Source organism: Anser cygnoides, chromosome 1 (assembly GCF_040182565.1).
Source record: "Anser cygnoides isolate HZ-2024a breed goose chromosome 1, Taihu_goose_T2T_genome, whole genome shotgun sequence".
In the NCBI taxonomy this organism is placed as follows: domain Eukaryota; kingdom Metazoa; phylum Chordata; class Aves; order Anseriformes; family Anatidae; genus Anser; species Anser cygnoides.
Genome location: NC_089873.1, coordinates 2054782 through 2082602, shown reverse-complemented (window position 1 = coordinate 2082602; position 27821 = coordinate 2054782). Strand labels below are relative to the sequence as shown.

Sequence of the window (27821 nt, the reverse complement as noted above, 5' to 3'; positions counted from 1 at the left end):
TACACCTTGGAAGTGACAAGGATTTCATTGAGGTTCCCAAAGGAGTTCAAGGCTTTCCCTCTCGCTTTAATAAAAAAAAAATAAAATCTTTGTTTTTTCCCAGCCCACCAAGGCGAGCCGGGCTGCGGCGCGCCGAGGAAAGATTGAAAGCATTAATAAACACCAGCCTGGATTTAATGAAAGGCAAAAGATTTTGAACAGAAATCTCTGAGCTGATGAAAGCGGAGCCCGGACAATGAAGATTTATTAAACAAAAGGCTGCCAGGATCTGGGGAAAGATGATTTCTTGAATTATATATACATATACTCTCAGTAACTGCTGAGGAATTAAGTGTGCCCATTAAAGCTGTGAGGTTTAAAGGCGTGCTAAATGTGAAGCGATGGCCAGGATTTTGATGCCGTGTCATCAGCACCACATCATCGCTTTTGCAGTGATGGAGATGTCCTCGGGGGGTTCTGGAAAGACTGCGATAATCACTTCATTTCTGGAGCTCTGTTCTAAATCACGTCCCGTGCAGGAGGCTGGACGGCTCGGCTCCGAGTTAACGGTTAAGTGCTGATGCCAGGAGTGGCCCCATTTGTTATTTCTGCACCTCCTGGGACAGCAGCAGGGCAAGCGAAGCAGAAAAAAAACCAGAAACGCCGAGTTTTGCTTGGAGACCTAAAATCCTGATGTTTTCCCCAGTACCAACCGCTTTGGGGTCCCGGCTCAAACCGCTGCCCCGGGCCAGGTCCCCCAGTCCGGGTGCAATTAGAGACTTTCTGCAGCACGTTAATGGATATAATTTACTCTAAGTGCAATTAAATAGGAGCCTCTCCCTGGCCACCCGTCCTCTTTTTTACCATCCTCCACCTCCCGTGCCCACCCCAGACCCCAGTTCAATTCCCCGTCGGGAGGAACCAGAGCCAAAAGGGACAGCGAAGGGGACGAGGGCTGCGGAGGAGGGAAAAGGAGAACTGGGCAAGGTGGCACCACCAGGGTGCACCACCTGGAGACAGCAAAGGCTCGGCATGAGCAGAAAGCGCCCAAGGGACGTGGGCAGGAGCTGACACACACGGAGCTGCGCTTCAGGTTGGCCAAGGCCCCATCCAGCCTGGCCCTTTGCTTTGCTATTGCTTAACCACGCTTTCTTTGTATTCCCAGCAACCAAAACGTTAAAGTGCAAATTATTCACGAATTCAGGGGGCACTCGTAGGCTTCCTGGGGCCATTTGGTTATCGGGCTGCTTCTTCCAGCTGTGTTGGTAGCAAAACCCATCTCCTGCTCTGCGACGGTGGCAAGGGAGAGAGAGAAGGCTGAGCTTTCCCCTCGAAGCCTGGTAAGGCCGAGCCATTCCTACTCTCTCTCATATTAAAGGAAGGATAAACTGTGTGATAATTTCAGAGCCCCAGGAATTTTCGGGTTGCGGCCAGCTGATGGCCAGCAGCAAAGCATGAATGGAGAAACACGAGGAGCAGCATGCTTTGAAGAGGAGACATTTATTTTGCTCAGAAAACAAAACAGACAAAAAGAAAGAAAAACAAACAAACAAACCAAAAAAACAACTTCACAAGTACCCTAAACCAGCCAACCCAAAAGCTCTGTAAATCCGAAACACGGGTCCAAAAGCACTTTGGCTCCTCACTTTGCCAACCTCTGCTAAAAAAAAATGTGTGCTATCACTTCTACAGCAAACATAAAACCCGAACAAATCAGTACCCCCATTTTTTTTGGGGGGGGGAACCTGGGTTCAAATACTAGTTTTGGCTATTGGGGCACTTCTGCACAGACCTTTTCTCCACCTTACAACCAGGCGTGCTCGCCTGCAGCAGGGAAGGAATCGCTGCCACGTCTGTGACACTAACAGTGATACGCACCCAGAAACACACAGACCACACCGTAAACAGTTAACAGAAATACCCTGACAACAAAAAAAATAACCCATGGTGGACACCTGGCTCGCGTGAAGCCCGAGAACAGCACATGGTTCAAGAAAAGAAACCTGAAAACTCCCCAAGCCTACCAGCGTCACAGAAATCGGAGACGACGTGCAAGCTCGTTGAGACAAAGGGCGGCCCAGCGAGGGGGCTATGTACAGTATGGTACAGTCCCTCAGGCACCCGCTCGGCTCTCGCTTTGCTAAATCCCCGAGCCAGGCTCCAAAAACCCACAGCCACAGCCCCGAAACAGGAGTGACAGCTCCTGCTGCCCGGCTGTGGGCACAGCTCCTGCCTGCAGCCCGGCGTCACAGCGGTGTTTTCCCCCTCGAGACGCGATCCTGTCGGGTAGCATCCCTGATGCTCTCGCGCTGAATTCGGCTTGGGTTGCCTTCCCTGCCCGTGCCTCGCTGCCTCGGCTGAGGCTCTGCGTAAACAGCTTTGAAGAGCGAGCTGCAGGAGCAGTTTTCCCTCTCTCCGGTCCTGCGCAAACAGCTGGAAGCGCGAGCTGAGCTGCGCCGCGTGCAGGGAAGCTCTTGGGGATCTGCCTCCCCACCTACAAAATCCTTGGAAATCTCCCATTTGGGACACTCGAGAGGTTTTTTTTTTTTTTTTCAGGCTCAGGAAAAACCGACCCCAGAAGGGAAAACCCTTCACTGCCTGGGTAGGACCTGAGCTGCAGGGCCCATCAGCGTGCTGCTGGCTCCAGCGTCCCCAAAACAGCAGCAGGGCTCGTGACTAAACCAGAACGCCGACGCCTCAGCTATTGCTAAGCAGCATTTGCACAGCATCGAGGCCTCCTTTTTCCCCTCTCTGCCCCCACTGTGCACAGGCTATGGCCGGGCAGGAAGCTGGCAGAGCCAGGACGGCTGCCCCAGATAAAAATCAGTGATAAAAATGGAGAGGAAGGGGTTTGGGGACGGCGGTTTTTGCCTGGGGACTGCTGGCATAGGTCTACCCGCGAGGTGGTGACTGATCGTCTTCGCACCGTGTTTATTTTGCTCTTCCTCTTTCCTGTCCTTATTAAACCACCTTTAGCTCTACCCACAGCCTTGCCTGGTTTTGCTCTTCCTCCTCCTTCCCCCCACACCCAAAGGGGGCCGCACGGCGCTTTGCTGCTGGCCAAGGTGAAGCCGCCACGAGCCTGGCCGCAGGTCTGACGTTGGAGATGTAAGTAAAACTAAATACCCCAAGCCATCAGGACGCTGGGGGGAGGAACACCCAAGCACAGCCCCTGCCCTTCCTTAGCCAGGCTTGACGCAAATCAGGCTGACAGTGCTGGATGCGTCCGTGGCCGTGGCTGTGCAGGGGCAGAGTCACAATGAACGGGAAAATCAAGGCAGCAAAAACAATTCGTGTGCTCCCCAAAACCGTGCGTGCTCCCTGCTGCTCCGAGACTGAGACAAGGCTGTGCGCCGATCCCTGCTCTGCCCGACGGTGAGCAGCCCCTAGGATGGCTGCTGCTCCTCACCTTGCTGCGAGACACCTTCTACACGCTGGGGACAGGCACCCGGAGCTCCCGCAAGCTGTCTGAGCGTCAGGAGAGAGGTGACACTCAGCAAAACTGTCCCCACGCCTGGTGAAGCTGATCCCCAAGGAGTGGGAGAAGAAAAGGAAAGGAGAGAGCTGGGCGAAGGGACAGGAAAACCGGCCCCCGCCCAGCGGCAGAAGTAAGCTCAGCTGTACTGGCCCTGCTCTAGTTCCTTGGCATCATTCGTACCCTGAGGCGTGTAGTGACAGGACAAGGAGCAACCGTTTTAAACTAAGGAAAGCCAGATTTTAATTAGATAAAGGAAGAAACGCTTCCCTCTGAGGGTGGTGAGGCCCTGCCCAGAGGAGCTGTGGCTGCCCCATCCCTGGCAGTGCCCAAGGCCAGGCTGGATGGGGCTGGGGGCAGCCTGGGCTGAGGGAGGTGTCCCTGCCGTGGCAGGGGGTGGAATTGGGTGGGCTTTGAGGTCCCGTCCGACCCAAACCGTTCTGTGATTCTGTGAAGGGGTGGCCTGGGGGAGGCCACAAGCGTGTTGGGGGCTCAGCGGTTTGTTACAGCTGCCTGCTGGCAACAAATCCCCCTGAGACCACGCTCGGGTGAAGGAGAAAGGAGGAAAAGTGACCTGCACCGAGGAGCTAACGGAAGCAGGAGGAACCTACGACCCCTCCACGTCATAGGGTATCAGGACGACCCATGAGGGCTCAGCTAAGCCTTGACAGCACCGCACCACCCCCCCGGGAAAGCCACGAAGGTGATGCGGCGGCATTTTGGCACCTTGGCATCACCTCTTTGTTTTCCTCAGGCTCCCAGCCGGGTCTCAGGGATAAGCCCCCTGAGCCACTCCGTGGCGCAGGTCTATTGGGCTGACGGGATTCCGGAGAAGGTGGCAGCTACAAGTACATCCAGTGCCCTCCCAGAAAGAGTCAGGATCAAGCAGCAAGGACTCAAGTTTTAACAGCCAGGTCTGGCATTTCCAGTGTAACTACAAACCTGCTGCACAAACAGCAGCGGCTGGGGATTCCCAGGGGCTCACCCATCTGCTACAGCGACCTGGACGTTAAAGGACGGCACCAAACAGGCTCAGGGCCCAGCTCACCGAAGCTGGGAGGAGTGTACAAAAGCACCACGACATGGTTGGGCTCCTAGCAGAGGACTGGGTCAGCTTTTAAATTAATTTAAAAGGGTTATTTAAATGAAAAACAAAAAAACTAGGGTGGGGGAGCAAAAGGGGTTGCATTAAAAAAATGCAACCTTGCAAAAATAACTGTATCCTCCCTCCGTGATCCATTCCAGGCAGGTTCCCAGCGGAGGCTCCATGATTCCCAGGAGCTTGGCACAGCCAACACCTCCCCTGTTATAAAAACAACCCCTCTCGGGGGGGGGGGGAATTCCCTGCTGCTCTGCTCTATAAAATAATAAAAAGGTCCCCGCAGAGAGTCCCCCGGCTGTTACTCCTCCTTCGGCCTCTTCCTCCAGCGGGCCAGGAGGGGCCCGAGGCTGTTCCACACCTCCGTGTACATGAGGGTCCCCACGAAGACAAAGGCGGTGCCCAGCCAGTGCCAGGCCGTGAAGGGGTTGCGGAAGTAAAGGATGGAGAAGATGAGGCTGACGAACTTGCGCAGCGTCACCACCAGCGTGACGGTGAGGGAGGTGCACTCCGTGGTGAGGATGAAGACGCCCCGGATGCAGACGTATCTGGGTGAGGGGGCGGAGGTAAGGGGGCATCAGGGCTGAAGAGGGAGGGTGGCCCGGCTTCGGGAACGCAACGGGTTGGGCAACGGATAACCCTGGTTTGGTTACGAAGGAATTTAAAATCCCTTCTCCTGAGCTCAGCGTTTCTACCTCGGGGACAGCCTGAATCTCCCAGACTTCTCCCGAGCCTGCTCCGGGACAGCAGCGAGAGCTGATGTGCTAGCAAAAGGTTAGCGACATGCAGCATTTACAGCTTCTTTTAGCTCCGTGGCAGGTGCTAAAACCAAACTTCTCCCTTTACACCTGGCAGTGGATCTGCAGAAGTGCCCTCTCCTCCCCAAGGGAACACAGATTAAACGAGGAGGAGCGTGAGCAGCAGCAGGGGACGGTGACCTCTCAACGAGATAAAACTGGTAAGAGGGACCTGGACCGTAGGGTCCCTTTTTCTAGTGCATCTTGGCTTTATCAGACCTGCAGATCTGTCCTCGCTGCCTGGGAGACTGCCCACGGATATTGCGAATGGCTCTCGATCTATCCTTCTACTGGCTAGCAGAACCGCTGCGATATTTTACCAGCCAGCCTGTCCACGGGGAGGTGGTGGCAGATTTCAGTCATTCTGGAAAAAACGTAAGCTCCAGGTTCAATTTCTATCTGGATTTTCCAAGAGTTACATAAACATCAGCTCCTAAAGGCAGGGAAGGCTCCAAGGGCACAGCATCCCTAGCTTCCCTACCCCGTTTCTCCTCTCCCACCCCGCCAGCTTGTCTCAAGGTGCACACTGGAAGGATACTGAGTGATGACGTTCATGAGGAGGTAGAACCACATGATCGGCAGGGTCAGCCCAATCACTGGGATCTGGAACGGCTCTGCGGGGAGAAAGGACGAGGAGGTCTCTCAGCATGAAGGATTTCGGGAAAAAAATCTACCTGCTGCAGTCACGGCTGCCTGGGACACGCGTGTGTGAGCTGGAAAGGAGCAAAGCCTGCTGACGCAAGAGATGCAAGGACAGCGAGTAGGTCTCCGCTGTTCATGACTGACCACGACGGGATTAGAGAATTTGAAATTTGAAAATTCGAAAGGCTTGAACCTCTGGAGACAACCGTCTGATGTGCGCAGCTTCTGGACTGAAAGCTCCCTACCGCATTTTCCAGAGGACAGAAAGGTACAACAAGAGCAAGGGTCCGTCTGCGCAACACTCACCGGACTGGCTGAAGAGAACGGCGTGGTGGTAGATGTTTGGGGCGAGGAGGAGAAAGCCAGGGAGTGGTAACGCGTGCTGGAAGGAAAAGGAAAGACACGGTGTTAACAGATTATACGAGTCCACCCCACTTCTCCTCCTGGGCAGCCAGCCTCGCGCATCTCCATGGATGACAGCACACACTTCACAGCACGTGATGCTTTGGATTTCCGCCCCAGGAAGACTGCCTGTCTTTAACCGTGTCCCATGCGCCTACAGCACCAAAAAACTCCTTCCTTCTGGAGAGCAACCTACTACAGCCCAGGGATGCAGGCTGTAAGCTTGCGATCATCCCTTTCCTCCCGACCTATTCCCCTCCTACAGCGTGGCTCAGCATCATTCTCCCCATCTTCAGCTTTTTGCTCCGAAACTCCTCACCCTCCGGCAGGTCTCCTGCACGTGAAGCGCTGTTTTAGAGAAGTCACCAGACTGCTGCTGAGCAGGGGGAGTTCAGAAAGTCAGGCCTCTCGTGTGTTTAAAACGCACTAGGTGGGCTGCACCTCCACAGGAAACTTCCTTGGGGTCTGTGGACTACACGGAGATGAAACCGCCGTTGTTTGAAGCAGCTCACAGAGCTGCCCGTACGGATCTGAGTGCAGGATGGGAGGGAAAGGGACTCTTAGCAGCTCTGTCTGCCCAGTAAAAGCAACAGAAGAGAGGCAGCGACTCACGTTGTAAAAAAGGGCCTCTTTGGAGTGCTTCCCGAACCGCTTGTACAGCGTCTCCTGGAAAATCCCCATCCTGGCAGACATGAGGAGGGCGAAGGTGAGCGCAGCGATACCTGGAACAGAAGCACAGCCTTGCAGCGTTGCTTCGGCACGCCGTAGTTCGTGTTAGCCAGCTTGAGGATTCCTGCTGTTGGGCTTTCAGTGAAAGAAAACAGTCACGGAAGCCAAAGCACCCAGAGTTGGCACGATGGGCAGAAAGCTGATAACGGTCTTGGGGACAAAGGTACATTGTTACAAGGGCTGAGATGCCAAGGCACTTCTGCAAAGGATCAGCTCTTGAAAACGAGGACTCGGCCCTGGCAAGCTGAGTTGGTGGGACACCAGGGACACAGCTGCTTGGCACTACTGACACAACATCAGGCCCGGGTTCCCTGAAAAACCACCAATGAATTGGCTGGAGGTATAAAAAAAACCCTCAAGTGCCAGCTTGTAGAAAGTCCTCAGTGAAATTCTGTGCTGAGGGAACGCTTGAAATGGAAACAGCCCCTCTTCCTCACTGCAGCACAGCTCACAGCACCAGGTACGTTAGGCAAATCTGCTTTCGAAGGGAAAAATAAAGAAGGTATCTGCAGAAAGCTTGCTTCCTGACAAGAACAGTCACTTTGCAGAAGCCCTTTAGGCGCTGTATGTGATTTGTTGGCCAAATGAAGAGAATCGTTGTACAAAGGCGCAAATGAGCGCCACAAAACCCCATTCTTCGGGAATCAACACCCACTAGAAGCTAAGCATAACTTAATATCAGCGCAGGGACTCACACCACAGCACGTTTATCACAACACACACGGCCGCAGACATTAGAAAGCCAAGTCTTGTCCATATCCCGCCAGGGTTGGCTGGAGACGGGGCGCTCACGTACCTAGCAGCCACCACAAGAAAACGTGGAGTCCGTCCTCTTCGTTTAAGCCGGAGTCAGACGCCTGGTGGAGGGAGACACAACACGGTCATCGCGAGCCACCACAGCCCTGCAGCTCATTCGGGCCTGCCTCTACCTCCCTCGCAGCTTGGGCGTTGTGCTCCACGCAAGCCCAGAAAGCAAAGATTGCCCAAGGTCTCCCATCCTCCGGTCACTTCCCCCGCTGAACGGAGGCGGTAGCAACTACAGCACACTTTGTTTGCCACTCCGTTTTCAGGAACGGACCAGATTCCAGCTGGAAGTATGAATGTCTGATCAAGAAAGGAGCTTTTCTTAAAGGAATGCCCTGGCTTGGCCAGAGACTGAACTCTTCTACAATAAAAATAATCAGCGTTGCCTAGAAAGCTCTCAGAGATGGCCCGTTAGCAGATTCCTCTCTCCTCATCTCAGGGCAGGCATGCAGGGAAGATCAAGGGCTCTGGCCACATCCCAGCTAGGTACTAAAACTGGCTTATGGTCTAGATATCGAGGGAACCAGGCCTGGAGGTGCTGTTAGCCAGAGGAGATCACTCACTTTTGCCACAATTCTGCGTACCTTACCAAACCCCCACGCCTGCCGAGAGTTACGTGGATGAATTCAGAGCAAGGCTGCAGGGCACAGGCCTTTTTCTCAGACACCCTGAGGGCGTAAGCAGCTAGGAAATAATGGGGGTCTCTGAGGCTCGACAGCTGTGTTTCGTTTCCAGCCTCTCAGAGCTGGTTTAAGTGAAGCCAATTTTTACTTGGCTACCACTTCACACCACTTTTCTGTCTTCGGTTGACAAGCTCAGGCTGTGGGTGCTGCCCCAAGCAAAGCCCAAATCCACGGTGTTACACGCGGATTTTCTTCGCTCCCTCCTTCTCTCCAAGCACACGTTAACTTTATTTCAAGGGTCACAGAAAGCCACACTGGCTGACAACATGTCTGGAAAATTCCCAAACCTGACGGTCTCTTCAAGGATAAAGAGAGCAAAGAATCGAGTTCTTTAAGGAGTTTCGTTTAGGATTCACCTGCTCCTGATTGTAGCATGTCACGGTAAGGGCAAGAGAAAAGAGACAAAATAATGTTTTGTTCATTCCCAACCAAAAGCAACCTAAATAACACAGGATAAAAGGCATCTGTAATTAAATTAAACCACACACGTGTCCCTTCCCTCCAACCCACAGGGCAGGAACAAGTGCTTTCAGGAAACAGAGAGCTCGGAGACATCTCGTCTCACCGTTAATAATCAGGCAAAGGAAATGACTGATGAAGGTGCCCAGGGCAGCTCCTCCTGTCAAAAAGGTTCACGGCTGTGCCCTCAGGCCCCCTCCAATCCTTACCACTTGCTTTGCAGACATGAAAGTGCAGGTGAAGATCCCCACGGAAACCAGGGCTATGGACGTGTATTTAGACATGCTGTATCTGCGCGGAGGAGAAGAGAGATGTCAGCGACCCAGCCCAGCCTCGCATCGCTCATTTCCTTCTCCCTCGCTTGGCGTTTTGCTCCGTTACGCCGGTACGAACTTGGGATAATGGGCACGTACCCAGTACCTAACGCTGGACTTTGCCGGGGACAGAAGGCCAACTTATTCCAGCTGCACCAAAAATGAAGCATTCGGACCAAGGTCTCTTTGCCTGTGGCAAAGGACCCGTGCCCACATCGGTCTCGCAACCAGACCCCAGGCTGGTGAGAGGACCATCCTGTCCTGATGTCTTTGCCCACTGTGGTGGGCTGACCCTGAGAGGGAGAGCAAGAAAACTCCTGGGTCAAGATCAAGATTGTTTAATAGGTGAGGAAAAACAAATAACAATGCAAAAGTAATCTTGCACCTCCTCCCACAAGTATGGATATTTTAGAAGCCAAGGTGCCCCAACCCTCTTATTCCTCTGCCCTGGTTTCTCCTGCCGTGCACAATGTTATATGGCACGGAACATCCCCCTGGCCATTTTGGGGTCAGCTGTCCTGACTGCATCCCCTCTCAAATTCTTGCCCACCCCCATCCTGCTCACTGGGAAAGGGGGGCAGAGTGCAAAAAGGAGAAAGCCTTGCCACCACGTAAGCACTGTCCAGCAATAGCCAAAACATCTGTGTGTCGCTGACACAGTTTTAGCCACAAATCCCAAACACGGTACTCTACGGGGTGCTACAAAGAAAGTTAACTCCATCCCAGCCAGATCCATCCTCAAGGAGCAGTACTGGGATGAAAGAGGAAGGAAAAGAGCTAACAATTCTTGTCTGTAGCCATGTTTAAAAGCTCTTTCTTCAGTCTACGCTTGCATTAAATGAAGGAGTGAGGAGCAGTGGGAGTGCAGAAGAGGGAACTACTCAAGTCCAGGCACGTCTCTGTGCCCCAACCTCGCCATCAGCCAAACGAGGATATTTACCAGGAGAGAGTAAGGCTCTAAACACCAGCCAGGATTAAGTCAGTGGCAGTGCATTCCCTGATGGTATAAGAAAGGTGCTTGTGATTTACCTTTTTTTCAAAATGATGATACCGAGAGCCATGCTTGCTATGAGAGAGCCCTGGGGAAAGAAGAGAGGAGGGGAAAAAAAAACACAAAACAGGTCAGCAGGACAAAATTCCTCGGTCTGGGGTGCCTGCCCCACAGAAATACCACGAGCAACTAATACAAAAACACGAAGAGAAACGTCAGAACAGGTTCAGGGTGGAAGGAGTCTGGCTTCGGCTAGGAGGAGGGGAGAAGTGAAGCCGGGCAGCTCGGGAACAAGGACGCTGGAGCAGACAGGCGACTAGGATCTCCTGGCCCGCAGGGCTTCTCGGCCTTGGCCCGCTCCCAACACTGCGCTACAGAACATGGGGCAGGGCTCCTAGCGCCCTGCCTGGTGCAGTTCTTTTTAACCTCTCTTGATATCTCAACCCTGTGATATGTTGGGGGTGAACAGCCCCCCCCAAAAGATTTCCAACATTCCCAACATTCCCAACAGCCAGGACCCCGCTGTCTTTAGTTTTAATGGATGTTTTAGCCACTCGCATGCAAATATTTAAGTGAAGATGCATTTTAAAGGCACCATCCAAAGCAGAGGCAGTAACAGCTCACGTGGAACTACGCCAAAGCCATTCCACTCCGGCCTGAGGCATTTAACAAAGGCACACCCACTAGGACACCAACCGCTTAGGTCTAGTCATGAGGTGGAAGGGAAAGCTGGGGCCCTCTGGCCAGCAATTCAGCCCCTCCAAGGCTGACAGCCAGAGCCTGGCCTTGGTTCTGTCACTGTTATTTCCCCATCGCTTTGGGAAAGACGAAGTCTGCTCCAGCTTCGGTTTCCTCAACCGTCCAGGGACGTTACGTTGACATTTAACGGTCAACGCTGTGAAATAAAACTTGCAGTTCAGCTTCGCAGCAAGGTCGCTCCCCCACAATTAAGACGGAATATAGCTTTGCACAGGGTTTTGTTGTCCTCAGGGGGACAAAAAAAAGGGTGAAAGAACACATCTACCAGGGAAAGTGCTTGCAGAGATGACGGGAAGAGGTGTCGCACGAGATGGGAAAGGACAGCACGGCAATACTCACCGATCTGAAGATCATGTGCAGCGGCATGGCGATATTTAAGTTCAGGGCATAGTTATTCACCACACTGACAGTGAAGAACATGGCCACCATGATGAGGTAATACCTGAAACACAAAGCGGTGGTCGGCAAAACCAGCCCGCAGCTGTGCACGTAGCTCCTGAGAGGCTGGGACACACGTGACGAAGAGGTGAAGCGGCACAAAGAGAGGTCTGGAGCTGAGCAGGAACCCACCTAGCTCTTGGGTCTGTGCTAACGACTCACGAGGAGATTGATCCAGTTTGAATACAGCAGGGAAGTCCTTAAAAAGGGAAGGGGACTGACATGCACTGCCTCGGTTTGTGCTAACTGCAGAATCAAGGGGAACTGAGAACACCCCAGCTGGAATCTCTTAGCGTGGATTTCTCCCAGACCTCTCTTTCCTAAGGACAGTGGCGTAAGACAAGGCTTGATTTGAAGGGATTCCGTTTCTGCCAGCAGGCATCACTACCCTGCGTGAAAGACGCCATTCAAACCCACGTTGAACGCCTCCGTGGTCCGAGACCTAACCCAGAGAGCTCCTTGCTGCAACGCAGCCACAAACGGCACTGAACTTGCCCTTGACTTTGCCAGGGAAGAGAGCATGAACGTGCCAGGTTATTGCCGGGACAAGGCAAGCCCTGACAGAGAAATGCAAACGTGATTCCAGCTAGACTTCCAGTAAACCTCTCCCTCCCATGCCCGTTGCACCAAGCCCCAGAGACTGCAAGCTCTTCACACTGCGCAGACTTAACTGTACGGAATATTGCCCTGCTCCTTGGACAGATGCAATCTGACGGCAATTTCCTATTGAGTATTCTCAATAAACAAGGAGTTCTCGTTTTAACGGGCGAGACAGGTTCTCACCGAGGCTTTGCGAAGGCTGCAGAACGGATGGGATTTGGACAGGACAAACAGATAAGGCATTTTTATTAAACGCCCCTTGAGATAACGGACGGCCCGTCGATTTGCAACAAGCCGAAGCGTTGAGATCCACCGTACCTCATCGGGATGGCCGGCCGCTTCCTCCCGAAGTTGGCTTCGAAGATAAAGCCTTCCACGGCGATAAATAAGAACTGGGAGAACGTCACGATGTTCCCACATCCCGGAAACTGCCTGCAGGTGCGGAGAGGGATGACAAGCGTTAAGCGCAACGTCACAGAGAACACACGGTGCGCTGGGCTGTGATAGCAACCGGCTGGTCCCACAGTCGGCATCAGCCCGGGGGGATTTTGCGGCTTTATCCACCCAGGTTTTCCTGCTGCTCCTATCATACACCTCCCCGCAGGGATTTACTCACCGATACGTGTCTGGATGCGCGTGCAGCAATCCCAGTGCCTCCCCCTGCCGTTCCCAAAGAGGAAGCAAGCAGCCACTCCCTCCGCGGGGCACGTGGTGACACGGGGCAGGAAGCGAAAGAGGAGAACTGCTCGGATCGGGGTCTGCATAACTTCCCACCACAGCACAGGGTGCGAATGCACGACATCAAGCACCCACGTAACCGTCCTGGGGCTGGGGCTGCCTCTTTCTCACAGGGAAACGGTTCTGGTAGGGTTCTCTCACTACCTGCAAGCTGCTGGGCTCGGTACAGGCCAGGTGAAACGATGGTTCCGCCTGGGAGGAAGACAGCAGGATTTCCACGGGATCTTCTTCCAAGATTTCCCACATCTGAGCAGTGGCTTGGACCCGCTTTCAATACACCCGGCAAGCTTTGGCCCTCTGCCCTCCTGCACTCGACAGAGCCCCCAGGCACCCCTCAGAGGGCCCCAGCGTGGTAATGACACCGGTTTTGAGCAAATCGACCTTCTGTGTTTGATCCGAGGGGAGAGGAACTGCATCCGAGGGCGAGGCAGCGCGTAGCGGCCTGACATTGAACCAACACTGCCTGCACGCAGCTCAGCCCTTCCTGCTGCGGGCTCTGCCTTCTTCCTAAGAGGCTTACAGGGAGCAGGAGAGGATTTCCCGGGAGGCACGCAGTCTGCGGGCTCAGGGGAAGCCGTGACACGTCAATAAATCGGAAAGCTCGCTGTTATTTGCGGCGGGAGGCACGGCACCTTTCTCTGGCGTGACAGAGAAGCCGAGGACTGACCAGAGAGGCCGCGTGCTGCTGGTTCCCTGCTGCGCACGCACACACTTCGCTCACATAACCACCAAACGGCCCTGGAAAGGCCAGCTTCTGGTGCCTGCCCCAGCCTGAGCTCCTCCCCGCTACCCACCTGCCAGTTTTCGTGTTTCTCAGAGCTTAATTAACCTCAAGACCTCCATGCCTGCTGCGCAGCGGGGTTACGAGGTTCAAAAGTTATATGGGGGAAGAGAAGAGAGACTGAACCACAGACAGGCCACAGGACTGTAAACCTTATCTCTGTAGGAAAACAGAAAGCAAGAGTAAACTTGGAATAAACCAAGACAGTTTCCACGCACTAGACTTTGTTTCTTCCCAGTCCACAGACCCTTGCATCCAGTCACTTGTGGTATATACGGCCTCACGTTATCGGTAGTGTTGACAGAGGGTTGTATTTTGACTGATAATAAAAAGGGCAAACAAAAAAACCCAGGCTGTACCTGCCCGTGCCTTTGACTCACAATCCTAACACACCGATAGCCTTAAAAGAAATGCCAAAAGGCCGCATCTCTCAACCAAAGATCTGCTCCAGCTGTAGATAACTGACGGAGAGCCCTCTGGAAGCAACACGGAAGCACCACGATGGAAGCGTTGGCATTGTCACCCTGCCTCCGAGGACCGCCTGGGCTGGCGGGGATAAAGCAGACGGAGTGGGGCTCCTGGTCACATCGGCGGGGAACAAACGGAACAGCCCCGCTTCTGGGCATCAGTCTGGGTCGTGTTAATGCAGAATGCTCTCATTTGGGACCGAGTCCAGCACATCCAAACCGCTTTTCCGAGAACGATTTCTGGCCGTCGGTGCAGAAGACTCCAGATTTCATACAGAATGCCTGCGGTGGCACCTGCAGAAGAGCAAGACACCCCCCGAAGTTTGCACCACCAAGGGAAGAAACCCCACTGAGCTCATGCTGAGCCTGAAATATCTCGGCAGGGAAGACAGCTCCCAGGGACACAACTTCCGAAGGCCACGTGCACATTGTGGGCTTTCTAACCACGCCTGTATGCACACCCCACGAAGCTCTGGCATCACAGCTAAAAGACAGCCCCCAGGGTCAACCAGGAAAGGACGCCAGAACATATAAAACCTGTTTTTTTGTGTGGTTTTTGTTTGTTTGTTTTTGTCCTGCTTTAAACCCTTTCCATAGGGATAGAAGCCCATTATTTCTTGTCCTCTCTCCAGAGCCCAGCAGAAAAAAAAATATTTCGTCTTTCCCGCAGCAGTTCTCCACACATTTAAAGTCTTTTGTCTGTCTTCAGGCACATCTAGACTAAATAGTCCTCATTCCTTTACTCTTTCCACATAAATCCTGAGCAAATTTTTTCCAATTACCTTTGTTATTCCCCACTTGACTCTGTCTGGTCACTGCTTTTTCCTGCGATCCTGCTCCAAGACTTTCTTTGTTATGGGCAGATTCATTTTCAAGAGGGACTTTCCCCTCCAGACAACAGCAAGACTCAAAGAAATAAGCAGTGTTGCCCCAGTCTGGGGACTGAAGGTGAACAAAGGCAAGGGTGGGGCACAGGAACTGGGGAAATTTCTAAAGTAGATGTGAGGCAATGCCCAGGAGAAGCTTGTGTGTGAAAAGCAGCTTTTCCTAGGTATCTGTGATAGGACTTGTGGGGTTTAGACACCTAATTCAGACTTTGAGCAGGGCCAAATGGCTCGTTTTTGTTTTAATGTCTGGCTGGAAGCAACACAAGTCTGGTGGCAAGCAAATGGATAATCCCCAATCCGAAGCTCCCTTTCTCTTCAGGGGGGAAATTCCATCTCCCTCGCTGAGGCCGAAGCACAAAGCAGGCAGGAAAGGCAGAGCTTAGAGCGAGCCCCAAGAGGAACGACATCGTGTCAGGCATGGTCTCTCCCTCCAAGATCACAGAATTAGGTTTGGAAACGAAGATCTGCTTCTTGCTTTATCCAGCGACTGCGGAGAGATGTGCAACCTCACCTCATGGGACCCGCATCCTGGTCTCCCACTTTGAAGCAAGTAACCCCGCCGCTGGCTTGGCAGATCCAGGCTCTGTTTGGCACTCCCTTTTTCCCTAAAGATCTAAGGATCTCTAAAGGTCTGCGACGATCGCCTTCTCCAAGCTGTGCTGGCCTTCGTCCGTCGGGGTTTGGAAGGGGATGCTGTGTCCACATGTACCCCAAACATCATCCCCTCTTGGTGCCCAGCTGGACCCCAAACTCCGGCCCCTGTCGGTGCCCAGCTGGACCCCAAACATCATCCCCTGTTGGTGTCCAGGCCGACCCCAAATATCATCCCATCTTGGTGCCCAGGCTGACCCCAAACACCGGCCCCTCTTGGTGCCATTGGCCTCACCGAGGAGCCCTGGGGCTTGGGCCCGCTCCCCAAGCTGTGAAGGTCCCCGACCACCCCCTGAGGGCCGCAGACCCCCTCAGGCTGTCTCCGAGCTCCCCAAATCCTCTCAGAGCCCCTAGATCCTCTCAGAGCCCCCAGATCCTCTCAGAGCCCCCAAATCCTCTCCCCCCAAACCCCTCGGAGACCCCCAGGGGCGCCGCTGCCTCTCCCTCCCCACCCCAACGCCCTGAAGCCAAGGTCGCTGCGGCCTTCATCCCTGGGGGACCCTCCCCGACACCATTCCGGCCCCAAACCTCACTCCCTGCCGCCCGTTTTACCCCAAAAGCCTCTGCCCCCCCCCCCAACCTCACCTGGCCAGCAGCTCCAGGAACACCACGTTGCTGCAGCAGCCCCCGAACACCAGGCACACCGCTGCGGCCGGGTGCATGGTGCCGCCCCGAGCAAGGAGGCACCGTCCCCGGCCGCCACCGCATCCCGGTCCCGGGCCGAGGCCCCGCTCCTGCCGGCCCCCGCCGCCCCCGCTTCCTCCCGGGAGCCGGTAGTTCGCTCCCCGCCCGCCCTACGTTCACCACCACCGAGGCTCCGGCACGGAAAAGACTACAGCTCCCGGCGGCCCCCGCGACGCCTCCCCGGTTCCTCCCGCCGGCGGTGTGCCCGCGGGGCATGATGGGGGTTGTAGTTCTGATACGGGGGGGGGTAATGGCGGAATGGGGCCTGGTGGTGCGGTGGAGGAAGGGGGGAAGGTCAAACGCCGCTGAGGAGCTGCTGCCGATGGACGTTTTGGGTTCAAATAGTTAAATTATCGATTAGATGTGAAATAGGTCGCCTGATGCCTGTGGTGGAGCCTCCCAGGAGGCCTGGCTGTGCTCCCGCCCAACAGGCAGCTCTGTGAGAAGCACGGAATTTGGGTACAGAAGCAGCAGAATTGGGTCTGATGAGGGGAAAATTTGGGAAGGGTCCAGGGAGAGGAGAAGGGAGTAAGAAGTGGGCAAGTGGTGTCATGAGGGTGGTTTGGGGACCAGCCAGGACAGTGGCACCAGGAGATGCCAGCTGCTTCACGAGGAAGATGGAAAATAAAAAATAAAATAAATTTTTTTTTGAAAGAAATAACCAGTTCTGCTTGTATTTCTGGCCATGACCCAGCACACGTCAAGGTGGGAGAGTTGCACTGCGGTGCTGGAGATGGGAGCAATGCAAGGTTTGGTTGGGATAGTTACTGGTGTGGGGACAAACTGCACCCAGAGGTGCTGTGCAGACCCCATCTGCAGTGATGCATTTATTAATTTACCTTCATGTCTTGGCACTTTGGCTTCAACAGGGTGAAGACACTGTTGTGTCAATCATCACAAAACCAAGAATTTAAACAGCACGACCACTCCAAGGATCCTGCCCCGATATATGGACTCTCCAGTCTGGCATGGACTTTCAGCAGGACCTAATACAGTGTCTGTGGCATCTTCAGTCTTTCTTTGTCACTGTTAGATTGTGTTGTCGCCCTGTAACTCCTCATCCCTGTACCTAGAGGGTGTTTTTTGCCTTTCTGCACTTGGAGCAATTTGAGTTTTCTGTTAACACAGCTGCGTATCAGTCATGGGTGAAGGGTCGTTCCCAAACTTGAGCGGAGCCGTGCTGAGAGTGTACCAGCATCTGTCAAAGCCCTCTGTGATCAACAGAAGCCAAATTGATCAAAAAATTGGATTGTCGTGTTTCATTTACTTTTTAATAAAGTTTTGATCTGAATCAGACCCAAATCTTTTTTTTTTCCTTTAAATGCCACAAGTGTGAAATCCCATGAAAACATTGCAAAGAACTATAGCGAGTCCAAAAATGAAGCGCTTTTCTTATGATTTCCAGCTCTTCCAGGAACGTGACAGTCTTGGCAGTTTCTCTGCTGTTAAAAGCAGCTAATGACAGTGACGAAACTGCCAGGATTGCCCATTTCATTTGCTCACTGTGAGAGTTTCTAGGCTCCTCGACTCCACAAGCTGAAGATCCCAGGATTTCCATGCTCCTTATGTGGAGGCTGAGCTGGAAACCAAGCCTGGCTGGAATACATGTCCTCAGGGCTTAAAAGAGCTATGGCTGGAAGCCTGAAATGATCGCAATGACAACTAGGAATCCTTGGGTACCTTGTGGGTTTTGCCTACAGATAGAAACCTTGCAGTCTCTTGAGAAAAGCACCAGAGACCCAAGGAATCTGGAGCCTCTCTTGTGATCGTTCCAGGACTCTTGGCTTGGGATATACCCTCTAGGAGAACAGTCTGCCAGAAAATAACACTTTGGGAATCCGAGCATCACAGACACCGTCTGGACCCCAACGATTTTGCTTAGTTTTTGCACTGCGGTTGGAAGAAGTTCATTGTTCCCCCTTTACACAAAAAAAAAATTAAAAAAAAAAAGTGTTTTCTGACCTCGCTCCAGGTAGAAAGGCTTTGACTGACTTTCTTGAGCTTCCCATCAAGTCCTTTTAAATGGTTTATTTATTATTAAAAAGCACCATGGTTCATTAGCAACAAACAAAGAAGACTGCTCAGGTTTGCTGGCTCTCTGTAACGTCTCCAGGGTTTCTTGCTTCCACATCCTCAGCTGCTGCACAGGTCAGGATGATCGATTTTTCTATTCCCCTCACTAATAAGCTTTTGCTACCTTGGGTGCTCACTTCTGCGCCTTTCATTTGCTTTCTTTGTGCTTCAAAGGGTAGGGGGGCTGAGGTTGTTTTTCTGCCACAATAAATGTGCTGCACCTTGGTTCCTAAATGCATTAAGCCACAGAACAAATTGCCTCTTTTGAACTGCTCCAGCGTAACAGTAAAACCAAAATCTCAGCTCATAAAGCATTTTGAGCTGTTCATTGTAGCCTGGCACCTCTGGGAGGGCAGTTTTGTCTGGGTTAGTGAGTACTTAACATCCTTTCTGATGTTATAACTACAAGGTAGGGTCTGGGATGAATTGTCAGGCTGAGGAGAGTTCATGGTCTAATTCTTAGGAGATGGGGGCTCATATCTCTGCAAAAACTTCCAGGTCACCTCAGTGCAGGGCTAGAGGATGTAGCTCCTGGACTTACCTTTTTCCTTTGCATGGAGTGAGATCAATTCGTGCCAGCTGTGATGTTGGACCAACATGCTGAGCTCTTTGTTTGCAGGTTGATGTATACCTTTCAAGCAATCCCCATCACAGAGCTAAGAGTATATTTCTCTCCCATTAGAATAAAAATTCAGTTTATTGAAAATTCAGCTCATGTCAATTATACGAAAATTGAAATGAATGACAAATAATGGCAGAAAGAGAAAAAATATTTATTAACATAAAAAATTCAATTTCAGAAGTCATTTAAAATTCAGCCCACCTACGTCGTATTGAAAGGCGCAAACCCAGTGATGTCAGGGTAAGCATCTGATGAGCAGGAGTGATTTCGCAGCCCCATCTCTCTACCAGGAGCAAACACTAATTTGTTGACAGTGCAGCCAAGTTGTCTTGCATACTGTGAATGGACAGCAATGCTCTTGAGGCCATGTTCTTGCAGTTGGAATGGTCTAAGCACACAGACAAGATGAGGTTTGTAGGTTGAAATAATATAGCTGGAAAATTAAATAAGCTTTCAGCTATAAGACAAAAGCTTTTCTTTACTGCCCAGGGCTTATCTGTGCTGTGTTTTTTTTTCCAACAGCAGATGCTCTCGTAAAAGATATTACTTCTACCTACAAACATCATCTTGCTTCTGCCAGCGTTATTTTGATTTTCTTCAGAGATGGCTGAAATAAAACAAAACACGTTTTCACATCATGGAAACACTGGGGAGCCTGTTTCTGCCTGGAAAGCAGGCTGGCGGAGTGTGGAGGGGTGTTTTCTCTAGTACAAATCTGTAGCACTTCAAGGTTTGAATAGGGCCTGGCAGCGTTTTGAATTCCTGACTTCTGAAATGCAGTTCAAAGCAGAACTGTGGACTCTCAGGATGCAGGGTGAAGGGGGTTGTGTTGCCTTAGCGAATACGTCAGAAATCTGTCCTTCAGCCCTGCCTGCTAACCGCGTTGGGAGCAATTGCCCACGCGTCAGGAAGAAAATGAGAACAAGGAACTTAGGAAACCTGTTTTGTTCAGAAGTTTGCCACTTTTCCCAGCCCCAGTATGCCAACAGTCAGGCCTTGATTCCCCAGAGGGACACAGATTTTTGGTCTTTGCTTTGGGAACAAATACAGTGATGGGCAAAACCAGACGGAGCTGTAAGCTCCTGCGTGAAAGGTTCTTGTTTCATTTCCAGAAAGAATTGTTTTGAGCCTGTTGGGTATGGCAAAATCCGACAAAACACCAGAGATTTTGACATTTTGATATGGGCAAAATCTTGTTTCTCAAAGCTGTGCTTTCCTGGAAAGGTCTTCTCACTCTTGTTTTTTTAAAGCATGGCTTTTTCTGAGAATTAAACTGATTGAATTCTCACTGCACGGGAAGCAAATCAATCAAACCATTTTTTCCTGTTTTCATAGCATGTTTAATTTAAGCATCTCTGAGGCAGTGAATTCTGCAGTCCTGGCTAGTCATTAGGTTTTGAAAGGCACAAACAGAGCACGCTAAAAAAATGCTGATTTCTAACTGCATAAACTACAGTTTACATTGTAAATTGTACGTTACATTTACAAATAATTCATTATTTCACCATAGAATTCGCCTTTGGCTTCACCTTAGGCTATTTCACCTTTGACTTTGTGATCAGATGGAGGTGCCATAGGTAAAGATAAGCCATTTATCAGTAAGAGTTACTGAAAGTGGAGACATTAACAGGTTTTAGTAGGTCTGAGCTCTACCTTGGCCTTCCTTTGTTTACCAGTATATTTGGCCTCTCTCTATATTGCATTGTCCATTCAAACCTCTCTTCTACTTTCTAGGAATGGTGTCTCTGCTGAAACGGAGTGTGACGTATCATCTCTAATGATAACATCCTAATGACAACGGTAATGATATTTTTTCGCAGTGGACATTCCAGGGATTCAGAAGCAGCAAGCTGGACTGTCTCCAATCAACCCAGACTTCATTTTTGGTGTTAAGGACATTTCCAAAGAGTGGGAAAACCGGTGAAGTGACAGACGGGTCAGTGTCGGGCAGTGGTGACGGACTGACTGCCTTCTAACTGGCATCTGAAATGAGCTGGACTACCCTGCTTTTCCCTCTGCAGAGGTTCATTGAGATGAGAGAAGAGCTGAGATGCCTCTGGTCGTTTATATGGTTTTGAGCACATTGAATATTCACAGGGTGGGAGGAGAGCGCCAGGCTTAGGGCTTTGGTGGTAGAGGGGCTGAATGACTCAGTGAGAAGCACTAGAAACACAGACACATCCTGCCCTGGTGGCTCTGAAAACCCTTCATGGTTCCTGCTGAGGTGAGGTGCCTCATCTGCCTCCTCTCCTATCCATTTGTGATCCTGCTCAGGCCTGAATCAAATCCTGCTGTTTCTCCTACTAGAAGATGAAGAACTCTTGTGGCATTTGGCTGTGCTGACGGGTATTCAGTGAACATGCTTGTGATGAAAAATGGTGGAAATAAACCCAAGAGTTGACCCTCTGCATAACACCTCCCAAATTCTCAGAGCTATTATTGGTTCAAAACCTTAAATCTCTTCTTTATTTTGCAAGGAATTCAGTTATAGGGAACAACTGCCTGCAAGAAAAAAACAAGTCCAGCCTTGTCAGCACAGCCACGTGCACTATATAGACCGACCAAAAATGCTGGTAAAAAAAGGAAGGCCAAGGCAAACTTGCCATTCACAGTTCTTGTGTCTGACAGTGCTTTTTCTCAGCAGATTACTGTTATTAATCCCATTTTCTGAAGGGGACAGTTAAGCTGCAGACACAGGCAGAGACTAGATCACATCAGTCAGGGCAAAAGGAAGGAAACAGATCCTGGGAGCTTGATTTTTCTTGTCCAATATTATGTATCCCTATGGTAGGTAGCTATTTGTTAGATGATATTTAAGGTCCCTTCCAATTTGAGCCATTCTGTTTGTGCAAGAGGAATAGAAAGGAACAGATCCCTTTTGTATGCTTGAAACCAAAATTTATCTAACCCCAGTGTCAACAAGTACTTTGGGGAGAGAAAACTCATGTCCTAAAACAGTTGCTCTGCTGTCAGCTCTCTTGTTGCTTTGCAGCTCTCCAAATCTTTCCATCTCGGCTCCTTTGCCTTTGTTTTGAGAATGTGCAGCAACAGAAATTCAAGAAGTGCTGCTCGATTTTCACCAGCTTTGTTTGAAATGCCCTCAACCCTTGGGCTTTTATGGCTTTGGCCATGGGAGGAGTCTTTTGCTTCTCTGTTGGGAAGGTTTTTGTGGTAGTCAGCTTAAAATTTCTATTTCCTTTGTCTTATCACACTTTAAAAATGACTAAAATAAATCACTGGTGTATTTTTAGGTGCATTAGAAGGGGTAGGTCTTTCCCCTCTCCTTAAATTTTCACATTCCTGGGTTTTACACCTTCCAGGTCCCCCAGATATTCCTCCCACTCCCTCCTCAGTAGATATTTTCTCAGCAATTTCAGGTATTTGCTAAATGCATCACATCTCAGCAACTTGCACATTCTCACTTCGCGTACGTTTCAGAAATGATCACCGTTTCTCTGGACGGAGCAGGAGACATTCCTGCTGTCTCAACCATTTCATTTTCAGTGAGGGACGTGAGCTGCTTTTCTCACTTACAAATGTTTCTCTGGCATTCTCAGAGCCTTCCACTTACTAGCAGGGCTCCCTGGGCAAAGAGAAGGTGCAAGAAATTGCTCTGCTGAGGATCTGGCCTTCTTTCTCCTCTTTGTCACTTCTTAAACTCCCTCTTTTTTTGTGTTTTTTTTTTTTTTCTCTGCCAAGTTTTATTTGGGTGATTTCCAAGGCAGACCTCCTTGATCAAGTTGTACCGGTGCTGGAACTGCCTATGTGTGTTACTACTTGTCAAAAATGGTAAAGGCTAAAAACTCCAGGCATATTTTGGGGGGAGAAAATGGAAATAGCTTCTTTCTTCTTTTTTTTTTTTCTTTTTCATCCCTCTCCCCCTTCCTCCTCCTCATTCCTTAGGTTCATTAACTTGACATCTCTTTACATGAGCTGGAAGAACTTCAACCTGAAGCAGTTTTCCCTTCTGAGAATCTCCCCGCGTTGGAGATGTCTCTCAATGCTTTAGGCGAGCACTGAGCATGACTTTCCGGAGGTGACTGATGGGATCTCATAGAAATATTCTTTCAATTAAAATAACCCACACACACAAAGAGGAGAAAAAGAGTTGTTGTGCTGTTTTTTTTTTCTACTCTTTTTACTATTGTCCAGGAAGTGAATCAGTTAGCTGTATCGAAACGTTGGCATCTTTTCTTGTCTTTTGAAGCCTCGCATTTAACTGGCTTCCCTCCAAATGCTCGGTCCTGATCCCCAGTACCAGCTGCTCAAATGCACCTTGCCCCTGGAAAGCAGCACTCGTGAGCTCAGCTTGTCCTCCCCGCTCAGGCGTGCCAACGGGTCTCCTTGCACACAGCTGCTCCCTTTCTGCAGCGAGAGGGCTGAGCGTTCATGAAGGGTTGCAGGCACGGGACGATGAGTGATAACCTACAGGACTCGTTTTTTGTATGATTTAAGACTGAGTTTGGCCCCCCTTGTGCCGTGAGATGAGGAACGAATGCACTAATTCTCTGTACCCTCAAGGCATCAGAGAATCATTATCATTAAACATCTAAACTATGCATTCAGCTGAGGTAGAGCCTCTTGCTTTAAAAGCCTTCAGACAGGGAAATTAAAGGGAATACATCTCAAGGTACTAAGCAGCTGTGCAAGCTGTGGCCTTGCAGTCCACCTCCCAGACCTTCATTTCTTCAGTGCTGTGTTTTTCATTCAATGTACTGTAAATTTTGGACCCAAATTCACGTTTCCTTCAATAAAAGCCAAGGGGATCACCATTGACATGTCTTTATCTGGGTGTCATGTCCATTATTAATATTTCTCCAACCTTTGTTGCTTTTGCATCAGGGGAATTAGAGTTCTTCCCAACCTCGTGGTGCCAGGCTGTAGTTTCAGTGCAATGTGGGACACGTGAGATTTTGAAAATTGGATCTACCATCTGTTCTGATGAAGCTTCATGGTCTAGCAAAGACCTTTGAAACTGTGCCGCTCCCTGAGTAAGTTGACATGACTTCATGTGAGCTCCAACAAGGTATTGGGAAGTTGTCCCAAAATCCCAGCTGAGAGGGCTGGAAAGCTTCTACTACACTAAATTTTTTACCACCTGAAATATATCCTTGTCTGTTTCTTACCCATCCATTCCTATGCTCTAGTCTTCCTCCCCCTTCTCTGCCTTTACTGGCTCCCAGAGTGTGTTCAGAGAACAGACGGGGTGTCTAGGTCCACTTCATTTATTGCTCCACCTGTGACTTCTGTTCACTCCTGGGGATCTGTGGGACATCATGGTGCAGGGCTGGAGCTCCTAGGTGAGTGGACAGACAATTTGTTCCTCTCTTAGCACAGTCCCTGGCATGACTTTAGCCTAAGGGAACTATCACAGGCCCAAATAATGCACAGCCTAGCATGGAACAAAGGCCAGGCAGTGTCAATACTACTCCTATTTGGGGATGGAGGGATTATGATTAAGTTTAGCTCTGTGGACAGAAACTTTATTGCACCTCTTGGCCTCAGCGTTGGAATACTCTTTATCAGGGAGTGTAGTGATAGGACAAGGAGTAATGGTTTTAAACTATGAGAGGCTAGATTTAGATTAGATATTGGGAAGAAATTCTTTATGCAGAGAGTGGTAAGGCAGTGGAACAGGCTGCCCAGAGGAGCTGTGGCTGCCCCATCCCTGGGGGTGCCCAAGGCCAGGCTGGATGGGGCTGGGGGCAGCCTGGGCTGCTGGGAGGTGTCCCTGCCCATGGCAGGGGGCTGGAATTAGATGGGCTTTGAGTTCCCTTCCAAACCATTTTATGATTCTATGACATTTCCTTGCTCCATGTTTTCAATAGCATAGGCATGGCCCGCAGGCTTTCTGTACTTGACCAGCCCATCAATAATCTGATGTTTTCCTTGCGTCCATGCGGAACCCAGTGTCTCATGGAGGGGCTATGAGGCAGAAGCCCTGCACTCCAGGATGCTCTCAGCAGGAGATGCTGCACAGTTTTTGCCTTTCCACAGGCTGGTGTGCACAAGTTGCACGTCGGGGGCTGCAATAGCCCAGCCAAGCCGTTGCAGCAAGGACACAAGTTTCCCAGCGCTGTCATAACTAAAATCAGGAGGTCTTGGAGGCAGTAGGTTACTGCAAACTTCATGAATACAGGTCAGGGCAGAGAAATGAAATGCTCTCCGGGCCCCCATTGACAAAATGATGTCGGTGGCTCAGCCCTTATTAGCCCCCAGAGAATCCACCCCCAAGAGAAAGGGCTGGGGAAAGACCTGGCACGGTTTGCTCTGAGCAAGCTCAATTTATTCACTTGCTGCTCTGTTGCCTGGAATTTCGCCGTGCCTGGATCCTGAGTTCGCTTGCGTGGGTGGGGGTAATAAAAGGGGCCACGGGCAGTCTAGACAGAGGTGGCCTCCTCGAGGCAATCCGTCTTCATTAAGCAGGCCAGAACCCAGCAGCTGGGAGATGAGCTCGAAAAGGAGCTGTCTCTGGGTAGCACCACGATTAACCCTTCAGCCAGCAGTACAGCAGCTCCCTCCCGCCTTTTATTTTTTTTTTTTTTACCGAAACGAACAATTTGAGATTTATTTCCTCTTTTTGACAGAGCAGTTACGGTGGGCGTTTTGCACTGGATGGATCATGGATGACCCCTGGTTGCCTCCAGACGAGGGGTGGAGAAATGGGAGAATGATTTGAAGGCAATGGGAATGTCGCTGGGGGTTTCTCAGCAGGGCTGTGCTTACTCCTGGCACTGGACACTTAGTTTCCTCTCATCATGCACCAAAAAATTGAAGATTCAGGCCCCAGCCGTCATCTGACCCACATGGGAGGCAGCTAGGCCCACCTCCCCTGGGGCACCGGCCACGCTGTGCTCTCGTGGGCTTTGTTTTGCTGCAAAGGTCTCTTGGAGAAGGGGCTGATGCCAGGCAGACACCAGGGATTTCCAGGAGCTCTGGGGTGTTTGCATTTAGTGCTGGGCCAGCCTTACATCTGCAGTCACTGCTAGGCCAACCTTACATCTGCAGCCATTGCTAGGCCAAGGCCTGGGCTCAGCTGAGCTGCCCTCTGTGTTAAGCGATTCTCATGGAGATATTCCAGGTTTCTTCAGTCCCTCTGTGAGCGCAGGCACTTCAGTACTGTCCAGGCTGCACTGTTGGTGCTAAAATGTCATTTCTGATTTGTCTGTTGAAGTACAGACAAATGTTCTGAGGCCTTAAAAATGGCAGCGTTGATACGGAAGAAAGAGGCAGCATTTCGCCCAGATTTTAAAAACTATTTGGTTGCTTGTTCAGAAATTGAGTGGCAACAAGTGAAACAAGGGGTTGAAAGCTAATGAAAGGCCAGGCTGGATGGGGCTTTGGGCAGCCTGGAGTGGCGGGGGGTGTCCCTGCCCATGCCAGGGGGTTGGAGTTGTATGGTCTTTAAGGTCCAAACCATTCTGTGATTCTGTGATTTTGTGATTTTATGACTCTATGACATAATATTTTCGTGCAGCATGTAATAAAACTGTGGAACCCATTGCCACAAGACACTGTGAATGCTAAAAACCTTAAATGGTTTCCAAAGCGAGCAAATCCGTAGAATAAAAGTTCACACGAGGTCCTGAATGCAAGGACACTTCCAGGATGCAGTCTGTGTGTCAGAAAGTCCCTAGCCTCAGGTCTCTGAAGACTGCAAAGATGGAGATGTCTCCATGGGCTTGTCCTGTTCTTGCATCCTCCTTTAACCATCTGATGGTGGGCACTGTAGGAAGCACGCGTTGCACTGGATGCCCCGACCTAGTGCTGCAGCTCTCATGTTTTTTCTTCATACTTTGCTCGCAACATCTGCTGTCTTTGCATAAATATTTCACTGGCACCAGCTGCAGCTCTCTGGCAGAACAAGAGTCGCGGGGTTGACTCTCAGCTATCTTAGTTTTCCCAGACTCTGCAGGATTTTCACTGTGTCCTCCAGAGAGGCTGGAGTTTTCTTCTTCCCTGTTCAAGCTCTGTCTTCATCTTTGGTGAGGCTTCAGAGGAAGGAGCAGTCTGAAACACGTTACAGGTGCGTGGTGCCGAATCCCAGATGCTCCCCTTTCAATTTGTCTCTTATTGACAAGGTAAGTGAAAATGGAGGATATAATGTAGTCACCGTGGGTCACAGCCCAAGCACTCTGGAGATGTTCACTGGAACAATAAAGTGAGGAGATGAGGTAATGTGGCTCTCTTTGTGGTTCAGATTACTGCAAAAATATTGCAAAGGGGGGAAAGTGAGGGGTATTCTGTATCTTGTCATTGTCTCTGTGCTGGAGTTTTCTGCTGTGACCTAATGAATTAGCAGTTTGGAAAATCCTGCTTTTGCAAAACGTATTTGGAAAAGGGAAAAAAATGAGGAGAGACATGAGGTCCAATAAATATTCTCTGGGAAGCTTGGTTTCGGGAGATAGGTGCTGGTTATGATGCACGTTTTGGGATAACTTGCCCCCTAGCATTAGATCTAATCCTGCAGTCTAATATTTACAGAGTAGATAAAATTTGAAGTGGAGGCTTAAAACCTCGTGTATTAGAGTGGCTTTAATTATTTTTAATGATCGCTGCTTATTCTTTCTCTTTGTGTAAGTCAGAATTGCAACCTATGCGCAGCCGAGAGCTGCGCCTGGCTTGCAGCTGGGATCCTGTACCAGGGTTGTGTTAGGTGACAGGCATCGAGGCTATGGGAGCACGGGGGCTGCAAGTCTCGTCCTGTCCCCATTTCTTTCTCTCCTAAAGTAGCAGCCTCAGCTTGA

At 50.7% G+C, this 27821-nt stretch overlaps 1 protein-coding gene and 1 long non-coding RNA gene across 4 annotated transcripts; one reads left to right on the top strand and one right to left on the bottom strand.

Moving 5' to 3' along the window:
• Positions 1-193: 193 nt before the first annotated feature.
• On the bottom strand, positions 194-16489 carry SLC35B4 (solute carrier family 35 member B4). Of its 3 annotated transcripts, none has more exons than XM_048062604.2 (10): positions 16281-16489; positions 12490-12603; positions 11473-11575; positions 10413-10462; positions 9279-9360; positions 7920-7980; positions 7007-7116; positions 6299-6374; positions 5889-5964; positions 194-762 (listed from the first exon to the last, which is right to left on the bottom strand). In XM_048062604.2, the coding sequence occupies exons 1-10, from the start codon at positions 16355-16357 to the stop codon at positions 582-584; spliced, it is 930 nt and encodes a 309-aa protein (XP_047918561.2). In that variant the 5' UTR covers positions 16358-16489; the 3' UTR covers positions 194-581. The 3 variants fall into 3 exon arrangements, with proteins under 3 accessions (XP_047918561.2, XP_047918560.1, XP_047918562.1); XM_048062603.2 differs by lacking the exon at positions 194-762 and adding an exon at positions 1461-5101 and having other exon boundaries at positions 16281-16480; XM_048062605.2 differs by lacking the exon at positions 194-762 and adding an exon at positions 5108-5317 and having other exon boundaries at positions 16281-16486.
• A 114-nt stretch (positions 16490-16603) lies between these two features.
• LOC106038713 (uncharacterized) lies at positions 16604-18390 on the top strand. The gene is made up of 3 exons (XR_001208782.3): positions 16604-16838; positions 17035-17128; positions 17249-18390. It is a non-coding gene; the product is annotated as an uncharacterized lncRNA (long non-coding RNA).
• The last annotated feature ends 9431 nt before the right edge of the window (positions 18391-27821 follow it).